The sequence below is a fragment of the Micrasema longulum genome, unplaced genomic scaffold (assembly GCF_059751315.1).
Source record: "Micrasema longulum isolate JH-2025_06_02 unplaced genomic scaffold, ASM5975131v1 h1tg000557l, whole genome shotgun sequence".
Taxonomy (NCBI): Eukaryota; Metazoa; Arthropoda; class Insecta; order Trichoptera; family Brachycentridae; genus Micrasema; species Micrasema longulum.
The window spans coordinates 139,939-157,039 of NW_028277753.1; the positions used below are offsets into that span (position 1 = coordinate 139,939).

A 17,101-nucleotide genomic window follows, 5' to 3' on the forward strand; every position below is an offset into this window, starting at 1 on the left:
ATTCATAGATGGCGCCTTTATCATTTTTTTGAACAATGCCATTTTTACGTTTATTTTCAATGGAAATTTTACAAAACTTAGTTTGCGAAAACTTTACACTGTATTGATTGTAAAAAATATCATAACAATATAATTTAGGTCCTTTTAACAAAATGGTGTACAAAACAAAAAAATATTTTTCTAAATTTCCATTGAAAATAAACATAAAAATGGCATTTATTGCCAAATGGCAACTTCTTCCAACCAACTTATGATGATGATTTCACTAAATAGAGGCATTATTTAGAAATTTAACTTTTTTTTATTTTTGTTTTATTGCTCAAAAAACTTTTATTTTTTTAAGTACTAATGTTGTATTAATTTTTTTTATTATTATTATTTAGTTATTTTCAACTTTACTGTGTTATATTTATATTTAGTACATAAGATTTTCTCATGGTTATTGATATCTTTATTTAGAAATGTTATTTCTTTTTGACTTATTGTATTATATGTTTACTAAATTTTTTAATTTTAATTATTCTATTATTTCATAATATGTACTACATGATTATTGTGTACTGCTGTGATTATTTCTGTGAATTATAATTTGTTTGTAAAAGGTTCTTTGAACCGTTGGTGTTTAAATAAATAAAAAAAAATTAAAAGCGCCATCGAGTTAGTAAGTTGGTTTCTTACTTTTGTTTTAAACCCAAACCAAATATTTTAAACGATTTTGTTAAATGCAATAGAGCTAAAGGGCTTCTCTTTAAGCGAGAGCATATTTATATTACTAAAAGGCAATAACCAGCCAGCCATATAACTATTAAAAGTATAAACAATCAGAAAATAAGATAAAAAGTTGCATGTTTTATGTAGAAGTTAAACATACATAAACAATATAGATGAAATAAAACATTCAAGAAAACACCAGAAAGGATTTAAAGATAACAAAACTAAAAAATAGAAAGAAAAACCAAAAACAAAAAAAAAGTAGAATTTGTAACAAAATAAATATAAGGGTGATAGTAAAGTGTGCTGCTACAATCTTGATTCCCAGCAACGTTCAACCAATTGGCTGATTATGATGTTACAGTTTATTTCCGACGCGCGCGCGCACCCGGACCGGAAGGGTAGCGGACGGCCACTAGGCTAACGAAAAACTCACCGGTCTGACTACTGCTCCAGTTCCTGGTTCCGGGTTACGGCCTCACCACCACCGTTCACCTGGCTACGGCTTCTGCTCGTGTGGCGTTCGCCCTTCGAGAGGAGTACAAGCTATCTCGAGAGAGAAGTCGCGTTCAAAATCAGGCAAAATTCGTGCAAAATCAGGTACTTAAACAATCTAAAGTTTCTTGATTTCCTCAGATAAAACTTACCAGGTTCGACCGCATAGCGCAAATTTCAGGTAGATATTCAAAGGCGAAACTTGATATGATTGTGAGATATCTGAGTCAGGTCTACATTTGGTACGGCTCGTTCGAAATATATGTAAAATTAAAGGTTCGAAAATTACTTTTTTTTTTGCCCAATTGTATAGTTTTTTAAAAGATGATGATCGGTGAAGACTGCAGCGAGATCGGCTCCCGGGTGCGCCCGGCATCGTCATTTCCATTTCCATCGAGCGCCGGCTAGATTCAAACATTCGCGCCCTTAAATCCGGCCGACCGATTTGAACAAGAACGACTGCGGACGCCCCGAGGACTCGATTCCGCTGCGGAAACGGCCAACCTTCGTGGGTTCGAGTTGCCTTCCTGGTTTTACATAAAAACATAAAAAAGTGAGAAAATAATTTACAATACGCAAATAACGTGAACTTGTTTCGGTAAGATTTTAAAAGATTTTTTGGTAAGATTTTAAAGTAAGGGTAAAATGAAGTCCGGAAATTTTGATGTGCGACAGATAATAATTCCAAATTAACCAAATTAAAACTAATAGGAGCGGAGCAAGATTAAATCCAAATATTAAATAACAAATCAATATACTTAAATTACGAATTAAAATAGCAATTTAAGTCTATTTGGATTGTATCCCAAATTAATAACATTTTAAAAATAAATACCAACTAGTTAAAAAATAAATATGAAATGGTGTGACACAGGGATTTTCCTTTTCTATTCAGTTTGGAAGCTGTGTGGAAGTCTAGCAGCAGCAAACATTTCACTCGCGCTACAATGGTTAGAAGTTGTTAAGAATATATTTCTCCCATTATAGTGTACATTCTGATTCACTTGAGCGGGTTCAGAAGAAATATCTAATATTTATTATTTTAAACTACGTATTTCAGCTGCTTTATTTAATTATAATCAATTGTTATCCTCAGTAAATCTCTTAAAACTTTTCAATAAAAGAATTCTAAGTGACCTAATATTACTTTATAAAGTGATCAATTCATTCATCGACTGTCCAGATTTGGTGTCCCTGGTCGACATACCCGCCATAGATCTTTTTTTTGTTCTGCAAGTTCTAAGACCAACTATCACATGCACTTGCCTATTCCTAGGCCCCACAGATATAGTAATCAGTATGAGGACAAGGCTGATGTATTTGGTTCTGGACTTGATAGTTATAAAACGAGTCTGATTTCTTGTTTTCTCTCGCAATATAATTCTTGAACTTTTCTTTATATTTCAAAATGTTTTCCCTTTTCGCTTTCTTATAAATATATTTATTTCGTTAATATTTTTGTTTCCTTATGTGTATTTACCTACTTGTTACTATTTTTAAAATCATGCAATTTTATCATTATTTGTTATGTATTTATGTTCAATATATGTTAAAGGCAATTCATGCCGTTTATGTAAAAATAAATAAATGTCGGGAAAGCTTGTGGAGGGCTCTATATACAAGCACACATTAATATTTCTTCCCACACAATATATCATTGATTGTATTTACACCACAGCTTTCTGGTGTATTGCTGCATGCATATGCCTGAAACAACGTGTTCTTCTCCATAGAGTATTAAAAAATTTTGTGCTAGCATATTAGCTCGTGTAAAAAAGGCTCGATTTAAAATTGAACAATAAAGGTTGAATGAAGAAAAAATGCAATGCAAAATGACTTGTGTAAACACCTTATTATTTTTATAAAATTGTACGAAATATATTTTAATAAATTAAGCGGTCCCTTAAAAATGAACATTACATATACTTGTATAAAAATAACTTATTTTGGTATAGCAGGGTTTAATTGTTATGTCGTGTTGTGGAGTAGTGTGTTAGGGAGCTATCTGGTGCATATCACTTTTATATATACGTGTTTCGTCGTGGCGCGTCACTGATACAGTCCCGACCCAACAATTTTTAGTCTGCAGAGGGAAGTTATGGCAAGTAACAACACAACACATCAATGTGTTTCTAGAAACGTTATATTTACGAGCGAGAGAGACAGACGCAGGCCAGCCTGTACCCTGGGTCACAAATTTCAGTTGCACCCAGAGTTTCGCTAAGGGTGGTCTGTTTGCTAGCGCTGAGAGCGATGGCAGATATTTATTTCGTATTTTTAGCGTTAATATTAAATTTTGTATCATTTTTGACTTCAAGTAGAGTAAATTATACCTATTGCTTAGAAATTTTCCATTTCTAGATTGTAAATCCCACAATTCTGTAATATATTGATTACACAGCGCAAGAACATGTGGTTATTTTGGCGCAGTAAGAAAGAGTTAAAAAAATGAAATCAAGTAATTGCGGGAATAAAACCTCGGACTTCAGACGCGTGAGTCAGCAACACTAGTCACTGGACCAGAAGCCAGTAAAAGGTCTTAAAATTTTAGTATTCCCAAAAACATTTTACAAAGCCTACAAAGAGGAAAACGTTAGCAATTGAAGCTTCGTTCATTAATAATTGAAAACAAATTGAAAGAGACGAAATCACAAAATGTCTTTGAAGCTAAGGAGAAATTTCGGTAAATTATTCAGCTGGGTCTGAAATGGCGGTTTCGATACATTAGGGAGGTGATTTGATGCATTAATTCCTTCATAAAAATGGAGTTTTTCTTAGAATTTTTTTTATTTCTGAAATCAATTCGACACAGAAATAAAAGTGGTTTCAAAAAATAAAACAAGACTCAAATATTCAATTCTTATTTGAGGTCTTTTTTTATGTGACATTTATTTTATACTTTTTACAAAAGAGTTCGAATCCCCCACAAAGCACAAGAGCTTTTTTTGTGGTTGTTTATTTTATGATTTATTGTGTCACGTTTTAATGGTTTATATTGTCAACGCGATGTTTTGTATGAGGTGAGAAAGAAAATATTTTAGGTTGATAGAGCGTATTGTTGTTATAATAAAATTATTGTTAAAAGTAAAGAACGTGAGCATATATATTAAATTAAGACGAGATCTGTATGCAAATACTGAGTGATATGGCGTTCTATACCCTCTGCCTGCCTTAAAGGAAAACGGTGTGATGGTTTGTTTGTTTTGTTTGATTTTAAATTTACATATTATTTTTCAGTAAAGGTTCCTTAACATATTGTTAGTTTCAAGCTTATCAGTGAATATTCTATCCAAACAACATATAGTTAACAATATTTTTAGTTTGTTCAAATTCATACACAAGAACTGGATTCAATCCTTTTGGGAGTTATTAATATAAATATATATAACAGAGATAGAGTGTTACTTAAACCAGCTAATGATAGATCATAAGCCCTGTGAATGCCTAGACTTCTATATTCCCTTTTATAGAGTGGTCCTCAATTCTGTTGTGTTATATTAACATAAACTATTTATGTAACGAAATAACATAAACGAGTTTATTTAACGAAACTATAAAACAGACACACGAGTATTCAAAAATAGGAAGAAAAAAAAAGAAAATGTCTAAATTGAAATAAAAAAATATGTGCATAACAAAAAAAGTTTTATTCTTTCATATTAAGTTAGGGTCGGTGCTGTTATGATTGGACATTCGAAATCTAATGGTCGAAAATAAACTAATGTATGCGTTCAATTTTAGAAAAAAATACGCAAAAAAGTGTATATTTTATGGAGGAGATAAATTTTCACATTTACTTAATTAATTACAATATTTGAGTTTGTCCAAATGTTTGTAGACAAAAAACTAGATTTCACCCCCTCAGGAGTCATTAAGATTAACAAATAACAACAGGGTAGAAATAAGGGAATATGGAATTCTAGGCATTTACAGGGCTTGTGACCTGTCGTTGGCTGGTTTAAGTGGCCACTTTACACACTGTTTAACATTCACCATTTTGCCTATGTTTGAACATGCATATTTCTTCAATTCTTCAATTTGTTGATTTTAGTGAAGTTAAAGAGCTAAAACCTTGAATGTTGTGAAGAGATTCATCTGACTGAATTATTTCACATACAAGGCAACGCCTGAAAACAATTTTTCAATTTTCAAATTTATTTACTTATTTTGTGGACCAGTTGGTTTTATTACAATATTTAAGTTTGTCCAAATGTTTTTTGACAAAACTACAGCGTGTCAACTGTTATAGCACATACTTAAGCGAATTTTGATTTTGCCTCCGTCTTACCTAGTAGTGCCATTTTTAAAACTGGTTGGCAGCAAATTACATAAATACAAATACCTAAATTCAAATCATTACCAAACCACGTGGGCTTACACTCAATTATGATTTTTTTCCAATAATTGTTTCCTATGTTCATGCCAAGCATGATGCGTTAAGTTGTAATAAAACTACTTAAATTTTTATAACTGCATATAAAAACCTTTAGTCTTTTTTATTTTCATTCGTTTAAATATGTCCCAATTAGACGAATCCATAAGGAAATATCACATACTACGAATGTTGAAAAAACATGTGAAAAGTATTTAGAAAAATTGATTATATTTTCAAAATCAATATGAATATTTTGAAAAAAATATCATCATTCCCCTTTCCACACCTAATGATGAATAGGGCACTGAATTGGCACACCAATCGCAGCGTATCTTGATCATTTTTGTTACATGAAAGTAAGATGATCAGTCTTATGCTTCAGGTACCAGTCCAGGAACTATAAATATTCTAATGTGAAAACACCATTAAAAAAAATCTTCATATTAACCATGGCGGGAATCGAAATCAAGACTTCTTGCATGGTAGGCAAACGTGTCGATCATTAATAACACCACGAGGCCACAGGAAAAAAAAACATTAATAATTTTTAAAACAAAATTATTAATAATATGCCTTTTATGAAATCGCCACATGTTTGGCCTTGACAATTAAACATAGTTATGCAGAAAGCAGCCAGGCATAGAAAAGTGAAACTGAGATAATAGAACCTTTGTGAAAAGTGTGAATTATCAAATCTACACAACAGTTGGAATGTTTTTGAATTTAACAAATAACGAACAATAAATACACTAGTTTTTTAACATTACAAACAGGAATCTTATTATGTATTCACCAGTTCTAATGATTTTTAAAGTACCGTAATTTTTTTTAGTGCTGTGGGTGTTTTTTGCAAATTGAGAAATGCCATTTTATGATCGACGCCATTTTCAGAAGGTGATTAATACAGTTTTTTTTGTATGAAAGCGGTATGGATGTTTTTGGCAAAACATGGAATTGACTTTGCTGCACCCGATGACATCAATATCACATTTTTTTAAATTGTAGACTGGCTGCTTTCTGCATAACTACGTCCAATTGTGACGCCAAGATTCGTGACGACGTTCTGTTTAAATTTAATTAGTCACAAACAATTGTCCAAATTCAAACAAATCGTAACGTTAAAGGGGCGTGGCCAACGCAATGAACCGTTTTCGCGGGAGTTTAATATGAAAAAATAAAAATTATTTTAATGCTACTAATAAGCAAAAAAATACATTTTTACTCGATAGTATTTTATAACCCTTATTATTAATCACATTGAATCAGTCCAACATCGCTTGTTTCGAAAAGTAGCATGGATGCTTGGACTGAAGAGAGGTAATTATTCTTACGCTGATATAGAGTCAATGTTAAATATTTCTAGTCTACAAAAACGTAGAACTAATATTGATTCCATATATATGTTTGGCGTACAAAATGGTATAATCGATGTTTCATCATTACTAGAACAAGTAAAATTCAATATTCCGACTCGTAGGTTGAGAAACAATGAAGTACTGTACATCGATCAGCATAGAACCAACCATAGCCTTATTTCTCCAATGACCCGTCTTTGTCGTATTGTTAACTAAAGACAAGATCTGGACTTTTTTGGTTTTGGTTTTCAACTATTTAAACGACCACTAAATAAATAGTCCAGATCTTGTCTTTAATTAATAAATTTATAATTGTTAAAAAAAGCCTGATATTTCTATATTGTCTAATTTTTTGTTGTTCAATAAAAATAAATAATTGGAATAAGTAGACTCATATCATTGTTTGATTTTGATACCAAAATAGTTGATTATGATTAGACTTACTTGTAAGTGACAGTTGACGAGTACAGGAGGCAGGGAATCGCTAGAGCCATCCCAGTAAGCCATATTACTCCTATCATCACAAGGGAACACGTTTTGGACATTCTTGGCTTCATGGGCCAGACGATCGCTTGATATCTGAAATGAGTAACGGAAATACATTTTCAACAATGTTTTGAGTATGTCCAAATTCTTGCAGACTGGCTAGATTTCTTCTCTACGGAATATTTCATATGTCAATTTATTGCAACTGAGTGAAAACATTTTTGAGAAGGGAATATGGAAGTCTCGACATTTACAGGGATTATGACCTGTTATTAGCTGGTTTAAGTAGCCATTTTATACACTGTGTAACATTCACTATTCTGCCTATGTTTTAATATCCACATTTCCTCAACTCTTCCATCTGTTGACTTTTGTTTAGTAAAACAGCTGAAACCTTTATAATGAGGGTGAGATTCATCCGTCTGAACCAATTCACGTACTAGGCGACGCCTAAAAACAATTTGCCAAGTTTTATTCTTCTCCTTTTCCCAGGTAGTTAAATCAACAATGTTTTAACTATGTCCTTATGCTTGCAGACTGGATGAATTTTCTCCCTAGGCAGTAATTCATATTTAAATTTGTAGCAACAGAGGGAAAACAGGTCATAAGCCCTGTAAATGCCTAGACTTCCATATTCTATTCTCAAAAATATTTTCCCTCTGTTGCAACAAATTAAAATATATTTTATTGAACTGATTACTCACTATCGTATATGCAACGTATTTCGATCACCTGTTGCAGAAAAAAAATATGATCAGTCTAACGCTTCAGGTGCCAGTCCAGGGCCGCGATTACAATCGGAAGTTAAGGACAAAATACCTTCACCATGACGTCATACAGCCACTACATACCGCACACCGCATTTAAGGACATAAGTCTCCTTGGCGGTGCCCACACACACGGAAAATTTTCTCGTTGTCAAACGAGAAGAGCTTCCCAAAAAAACTCTCTATAATCTGGTAGCCTTAGCATCTTTGTGCTCAAAGAAAATAATCCAGAAGAACATAATAAGTACTTCATTGGATTGAGAAAAGAGTTTAGAATTTACATTTTCATTATAAAACCTTATAAAATTATATGATTTTCACCGGTTTTTATTACTTAAATTCAAACAAAACTTATACAATTACAAACAAAAACATACAAATATTATTACTTTATACTTTAATTATTTTAATTTTAACTCCTCAATATTATAATTTTTTTAAAATCAAGATTTACAACCCTTGCTTGCACTTGTATATAACATAGAAAATTGTTTAGTCTCCCACCAGTTTGACGATGTTGGTCACGACAAAACCCGGTCACTAGTAATAAAATTCAAATAAAAGTGGAATAAAACTATAAACGTATTTTTATCACTATAATTAAAATGCAGTTTCACCAAGAAATGTCAGTAGAAAAATTCAATATAATAAATTAAATATACAAAAAATGTAAAGACGTATGGATAGAAGTTCTAACATGTGCGTATTCTGATTACTCAACCAGCCCCTAATACGTCTTAAGTACAGGAAATACATTTTTGTACTTCTCACAAATATCGGATAAATAAAATAATTTGTGGAGTTGGCATATTTTATAGCAGGTTCACTGAATCACATTTGTTTTGATCTGTGGATTTATAGAGAATATTTGATGATCTGAGGTCACAAAACGCCCCCGTAAATTATTATCTTCTGAGCCACGATGTTCTTTTATGGCCGCTAATAAAAAGGTAATAGCTAAGGAATGTCAGAAAAGTGATATTTTTATTGTGGAGCTGTCACACTTGACGTTATTTGCTGAAAAAAGATTGATATCTGTCAGAGTATTTCAGAACACTTTTTAAAGAAATTACAATTTTTACTTCAAAACTGCGAAGAATGATCTAATTGAGTTTAAAATGAAACAAATAATACATTTCATGGGTTTTCTTCGCAACATTTAAGTTTAAAAATATTTTTAGTATGTTCCTATTGTCTACTTTAAAATGGTAAGAATTGATCCAATTTAGTTCAAATTAAACGAATAAAACATTTCATGGGTTTTCTTTTAAAATTTAAGAAGAAATTGTTTTTACTCAAAATTTTATAAACAAGTAGATAGATTTTGTTCATAGATAGATGAAAATATACATTATTAAAACAAAATTTAAGTTACCAAAAGTTAGTAAAAAATAAACAAAAAAAAGAAGGTATGTTATAACCATAGTTTGTATACACATAAATGCAAATAGGTCAATATATTATATATAAATAAATAAATAGCCCGCTAGTTTGAGGGTCTTTTAAAGGTGATAAAACGGGTTCTGCCGTGAAGATTTTATAATAATAATCAAATCAGAAACTTGTAAAGTCTAAAACAATACTCATAAATTTATTTGAGTTTTGATCCGGCACGGCATTATATGAAATAATACTTAATAATCACCTAACGATCGAATCATACACGGCTTTTATATTTTATCAGCAAGATATGTTTTCATTGGGAAGAATCCTGACTTATACCCGTATGCAAAGACAAAAAACTTAAGGTGAGGAAAGTACATTCTAATTTCAAATGCCGAGAATAACCCGAAAGTGAAGACAATAGAATGTTCTTTCCTCACCTTAAGGTTTGTCTCTGCATACGGGTATTAGGATTCTAATTTGAATCGGGTTGTGGTTCTGTGACTATTAAGTGCCGTTAACTCACGAATCAGAGGTCTAAGTCTCACCCCACTTTACCAAAGCTTGATCGCTATGTTTATAGTTACTCGTATTTACAGATCATTAATAATTCTCCCAAAATAGAAATAATTCGGTAAATTAATAAGAACGCAAATATAAGCTTTTTCCTAAAAAAAATCAGATTAACCAATCATAAATTAATTTAATGAAATTTTATTTTATTGGAAAGCCTACTAACATTTATCAAATTATAATACTGATATTATAAATAAATTTAAAGGTTTCCCCGAAATCAAGGACCATTCACAAAGCGAAATATCTAGAAAAAACCAAAATGTGATATATAACCAAATGGGTGAGATATATATTTTTTTTGCAAAACGGTGTATATGCGAAGTTTTAGTCAGTTAAATTGGATTGAATAAATTTTAAATTAAGTAATAATATGAAAGTATTTCAGAAAAAAAATACCTAAACATTAAAATAATAAAAAAAAGTTTATCGTTTGATTATACTTTTATTTATAAATTTTTACTAGCGACATGAAACTCTAAAGTGAATTTAAACTCTTTAATTGCCATAATCATATAAAATCATGGTTTACAACCCCTGCTTGCACTTGTATATGTAACAAGTAAATTTGTTTATTCTCCCACTAGTCTAACGACGTTGGTCACGATGAAACCCGGTCACTGGTAAAAATTGATAAATAAAAGTGGATTAAAACTATCTACGTATTTTTATTATTACAATTAAAATGCAGTTCCACCAAAAAATATCAGTAGAAAAACTCGATTTATACCTATCCATGTTGGTATATAAAATATAATAAAAAAAACTGTTAATAATGATTTCATGAAAAAGAAAAATTATAAGACTATGTTATATCCTAACATAAATCAACTTTTCCTACAGCAAAATGTGTTAATTTTTCGTTTTTGTGAAAATTCGGAAAGTTTGGATACTTAGTTTGGAATTTCTATAAAACAGTATAAAAAACCTTTTGAAAATTTTACTTTTTGTAGATTTGTTTAGTGAAAACGGTTTTCAATTGATAAATTAAATTGTCACATTAATTGACTAATAACCTATTTAAATTAAATGAAAACATTAATTAAATTATGATACAATATATCAATACAAGTAAAGCACTCTATTTTTTTTTAATATTAAAAATTAATGCATTTTTTTTGCCTTGTTTATTTGGTTCTAAGTATTAACTTATTGCAATAGGTATGTTACTTCTCGCTTCTCTAATTACTGTGTGCAGATCAGGCGGGATAATTGAATTCTGATATAAACAGATATTTCAAATAAGATAGAGAACCTCCTTGATAAAATAATATATTATACCTTTAATTATCTGGTTAGAAATTTTAACTTTAAGCACTCGGTAACATTTATCATTCAGTCTACAATGTATAGAGTATGTCTTCAATTCTTTCAGCGGTAAATAAAAAAAACGAGAAGCGAAATTTCATGAAAAGCTAGGAAATTTATTTTTTGCTGAATGCTGGAAGAAAGAAAAATTATTTTAATACTTAAAAAGCAATTTGTGCCAATTAAAATTTCTGAAAATTGCGTACCCACAACATTTTATTAGTATATCATTATAATCTTGTAAGGTCTTCTTGAACATTTTATGAGGAAGAATTTCTAATTATTCCTTGAAGATATTAAAAAAAAAATTCTTTACGATTTTATGACATCGTAGCTCAAAAATTAAATAAAATAAAATTCTTAAAAGCATATGAAAATGAGTTTTTTAAAGAATTAAGTCTCAGAACGTTAGTCAATTTGAAACTTTTCTCAAACATGTGCGTTAAATAAATACAAAATAAAATTTAAATTTGTTGCAACAGAGAGAAAAAAAATCGAGTAGAAAATATGGAAGTCTAGGCATTTACAGGGCTTTTGACCTGTTGTTGGTTTAGTCCAACCAGTCTGCAAGCATTTGGACATACTCAAGACGTTGTTGAGAAAAATACAATCTTCGTTGTATTAATAAAAATACTGTTTGATTGTTTCATCGTTGTTAAAGTTCTAGGAATTTTTTCTTTGTTTTTTTCCGGTATTATCGTAACTTTTTCATAATAATTAACAAAAATGTTTTTTATTTGAATTCACACGAATCAAAACTATCCATCTATGACTTCAGATCCCCAGAAGGGGAAAAATTAAACAGTAAATTGATATCATTGTGAAAAAATAGAAACACAATAAAAAAAATTTAAGCCAACTATACAAATATTGAACTAAAGATTTAGATTTTAAAAAAAAATAAAATTTACGGTCATTTTCCATTTTAAACATAACAACATAACGGAAACATGCAAAACAGATAGCAACAGAAATACCAAAAACGAAACAAATTTTAAAGAAAGTAAATACAAATAAAAATAAACGACCAACGCTATCGGATTCAGGCTGATTAAAATAACAAGAAATTTATTGAATGCAATGATTTATTTTTGATTGATTAGAATAGATATTTGATTTACATCGTGATTTTTATTTTTGATCTCACTGAGATCCCGATTTTTTAATGAGTCTGATCATTCTAGGTAGAGGTCTGGAAACTATATTAGTGTTATGATGACAGAAGAATTTAATTTTTATGAGTCTACGTGATGCACATTAAGAGGGTTTTTTTCTGAAAATAGTCGGGACATCAAATAAATATGATGGCCAACCGTGCCAATCAATCACTAACAATGCGAAGCAATTGGAAAATCATCCATCCTCAAGATTAATGAAAATGGTGCAATGAGATTAGAAATGTCGACAAATAGTGCAAAAGACACGTCGAAATTAACCCAAAACATTTCAATTTGCATATAAACGGTCGCAAAAGTCTTAGAAATAATGTAAAGAACACAATATTTTTATTTTTTTTTGCTTTTCATACGGTTAGGAGGTCCAAAAAGGGTAATCACAAGACATAATACCAAGGGTTAAGGTAAAATGCTTTTGTGTTCTCACCTGAAATTAAACCCGGATTCTTCCGGGTGCGAGTCAAAAGTCTTAACATCTACACTACGGAAAACTTTTTTCAAAAATAAATATTTGATTTTGGAGCATTTTCTGTTAGTCGTTGTAATAAATAACCTTATTGGAATATGGGAGCTGCTTGTGTTATAGCTGGTTGCGAACCTCGGACCCCCTGATCCCGAGTCTGCGACATTACCACAGACCTATAATTATTTCTCTACTATTAGTTTGAAAAAATTAAACAATGTCTTAAAACACATATTTATATTTATCAAAGTTATGACGACTAATCTTTAGTATGCAAATTGATTTCTTAGAATTGAGTTTAGAAAATCGCGTAATGAATTTGAGATAGTCCACATTTACATAGACGCCTACGGGTGTCTTTATAAATTGAATACTAAAACATTTTTTCTAATTTTTTAGCCCAAGTGTACTATCTTTGTTAACACCAAAGTGAGAAAATCCATTAATTTTTTTGATCAGAACTTTAGTGTTTGACTAAAGAGATATTTTTCTCTTTTATTGGATTTACGACAGCAATTATGAGAAAAGCTTCATTTATACAAAAAAGGAATCGTTATTGTCAATAGTACTTATGAGATACGATTTGATAAAATACGAGGCAATAACTTTACGAAATTGTAAGGATCGAAACGCTGACATTTGTTTGTAAAAATACCACCTTCAGCGCGCGAAAATATAAGAGAAATAGTCTCGGTCGCGATTCAAAGCCCTCGTAAAATATTGATGACACTATGGGAAAAATATTATTTGAAATGAAAAAGAGCGTCGTAAAAAAATTACCACATGCGTCATGAATAAATTAAAGAAATAAATATGATGTGAAGAAGGTTAATTAGGTGTTGAAAAAAACTAGCCATTCTTATTATATGTGTCCGGTAGGATGAAGAATACAGTTTCGTGCGTGTCATTAATAACGCAATTGAGTAGATATATCATGCCCCCTCCATCTAAAGTGCCACAACTCTAAATGCGCCAAAGTGAGAGAAACGACTTAGAAGATTTAAATTTTCGCAAGTTTTGACCACAGATATACATATAAAAATGTACTCAGTATAATGAAACAATAATGTATTTTCAACAACAATATAAGTTTATTAAAACGCATCTCTAGTTGTTACTTTTGATGCTCAATAAATACTTGATTCCCATTTTCTAATAGTGAGTTATTTACAACTCTTTAAAAATGGACCTGAAAATGAAATATTTGGGTTTACCATAAAAACGTAAATATTTATTTAAAAAAAATAGAATAATTAGTGACAATGCCAGTATGCACTCGTATGCGGTTTAAATGAAATTTTTAGTAAGGGTATTTTGACAGTGTCATACTTAAATCTAAACATTTTTTTTTCTACTTTTGGCAATTTTCCAATTTCAAAGCTTAAAATTAAGTTATTAAATATAAAAAAGTAACCCATTAAATCGAATTATCCACAGTTTATAAACCAATTATAATTTTAATTGTTTGATGTACTAGAAAAGTTAAATATTGCTTTATACCGTAGTTTTCAGAATTCGCACTTCACGCTTCTAAGTATATACAATATAGAAACCCTTTTAAAGGGTGGTGAATCGTATAAATTTCACCTTTATCGTAGCTTTTACACTGAGTTTAGAGTATTTTTCGAAGAAATGCTCAAAAAATATTCCTACAATATTTGAGAGCCGTTTAGAATAAACTCTTAAGAATTGAAACACCCTTAAAATATGTTAATATATAATGGAATATTGTATGAATTTGTAAACGATACAAACTTGTGTACCTACTGCTCAACAATCGAGTGAAATAAATACAATTATTCGGCTATTTTTTATTTATTTATTTAAATTTTGGGACATAATACATGTATTTGAAAATTGTCCATTTCCAAAAAAAGAAATGGCGTAAATAAGTTAGTAAATATTGATAGTAGAATTTAATGGAAAAAGAAAGTAGAGAGTAGAGAGTAGCAGAATTTTTTAATTTTCCTTTCACCTTTTTATTTCCTTTACATTTTTACCTCGTTCTTTCTTCAAAGTAAAATATAGATTTTTACATAAATAAATTTAAGTTTTAACAAAAAATAAAAAACAACAACTGTGTATTCATAAATACTACTTATTTTTTCAAATTCATCGGTTTGGGTAGGTAGATAGGAAGAAATTGCCTTAAGACAATATACCCGCCCTTTAATGGCTATAAACTGCAGATAACATAAAGTGTTAAAAAAATAAAAAAGAGTAGAAACTCAGGAGAAAAAAGTAAGTAGTTTCTTCAGCAGCTCAATCACAATGGTCACACTTGTCGGTAACTACCGACGCGATAAAAATTACTTACGGATATAAATGATGGTTAAGAACTTTTGATCGCTATGATGATCGCGATAAACAGATATTTTTTATGTTAAACAACGATTTTCAATGACATGCAATGATTTTGGATACTGTTTGTAAGTGTCTTGTTAATGTGCCGGGCTGTAGTTCCGTGGTAGTATTATAGATTCACGTATCAGAGGTCCCAAGGTTCGAAATTCACTTCGTCACGATTGGATTCTCATTTTCTATATCAGTTATTTCCAACTTTTAGAAAACGGCCTCAAAATTAAAATTAGTAACTAACAAGTACTTTTATTTGAAAATAATATCTGTAGTTCTTAAAATCTGTAAATTTTCGTAAGGTAAAAGTGTTGAATTGTATACATATATACTAACGTACATGCTGGATTTTCTTTTTTTAATAAATTTTTGCGTTCTTATGATTAATCTAAATATTTCAACTTGGGGGCATTTTAAAACAGTTGTAAATATTTTATTATTAAAAAATGTAAATCAAGTTAGGGTAGAATGGGGTAAAAACCTCGGACCTCTGTTCTATGAGTCCGCAATACTACAGCTACGGAACCTCAACCCTATTCAAATTTTACCGAATTTTTTCACCCCTGATTTTAGAAATGTATCCAAAATAGTGTTACATACTCCAAGCATTCAAATCCGCCAACGCTACGTCCTTAGTTGAATAAATGCTTAGATTTTTGTATTATCTTCTCAAAAATATTCTGTATCTCTCTTGGAATATCTTTTTATTTATTTTAATATTGTTGTTGACGTAAAGTTATGATTAAAAAAATAAATGACTCGATCTGTAACATTCATTCTCACAAACATTAAGTTACCGCTTTTTTACGCCATTAGAAATTACCAAATAGAAGAATTGAATACAAATGGATTTTCAAGCAGACTGGTAAATGTTACACAGTGTGTAGACTAATCATTAAAAACATCAAATGATATATTATAAGCCACATAAATACGCTGACTTCCAGATTTTTTCTTAAAAGGTAATCTCCATCTTTGTTGAAATATTTGAACATATTGAAAATATTGTAGGAAAATATGTTTTTATAGACTTTTTAAGAAGTTATGATTATGATGAATATAAAAGAAATTAAGTTATAATGATGATCAAAAAGCATAAGTTTTGAGAGAAAATCTCCTTAATTTGTTTAAACGATCAAAACAAAAACGAGTTTTGACTAAGTTATAAATTTCTAGGAAGAAGTGAAACTACGAATTAAACCCATGAAGAAATTAAAACAAAAAAACATTCTAAAAAGTTAATTAAATATGTTGATGGCCTTAAAAAAACATTAAATAATAAAACAAAAGTATTCGAAATAATAAACAATATTTTTTAATGATAATAAAACGCTTTATATTTGTGTATACCTGTTAACCTTCAATACACGGGTTGGTCAGGTAATCAATGTAAAAAAATACAATTAAGCTCCCAGATCTGTAAACCCACATACTTATTTATAGTAGGCAACTAAAATAGTCTAAACATAGACAGCTTAGGATTTTCACACTCCCACACTTCTGTTGAGTGTACTCTATAGTTCTTACGTTCATTACCACCGTGATAAACTTCAACGCTAGTCAGATCGCAGCTTACTTTTTCGTTCGCATTCACAAAACACCTTCTTAATTCTCATCCATATTTCCTCCATGCTATGCCGATGACCCGTTAATAG

The 17,101-nt window shown here is 30.3% G+C and overlaps 1 protein-coding gene across 1 annotated transcript in view; it reads right to left on the bottom strand.

Moving 5' to 3' along the window:
- TkR86C (Tachykinin-like receptor at 86C) overlaps window positions 1–17,101 on the bottom strand; it is a 357,528-nt gene that overhangs the window by 118,426 nt on the left and 222,001 nt on the right. Inside the window, exon 4 of the mRNA XM_088228031.1 lies at window positions 7,381–7,515. Within this exon, the coding sequence (XP_088084157.1) occupies window positions 7,381–7,515 (135 nt within the window). The remainder of the gene's footprint in view (window positions 1–7,380; window positions 7,516–17,101) is intronic.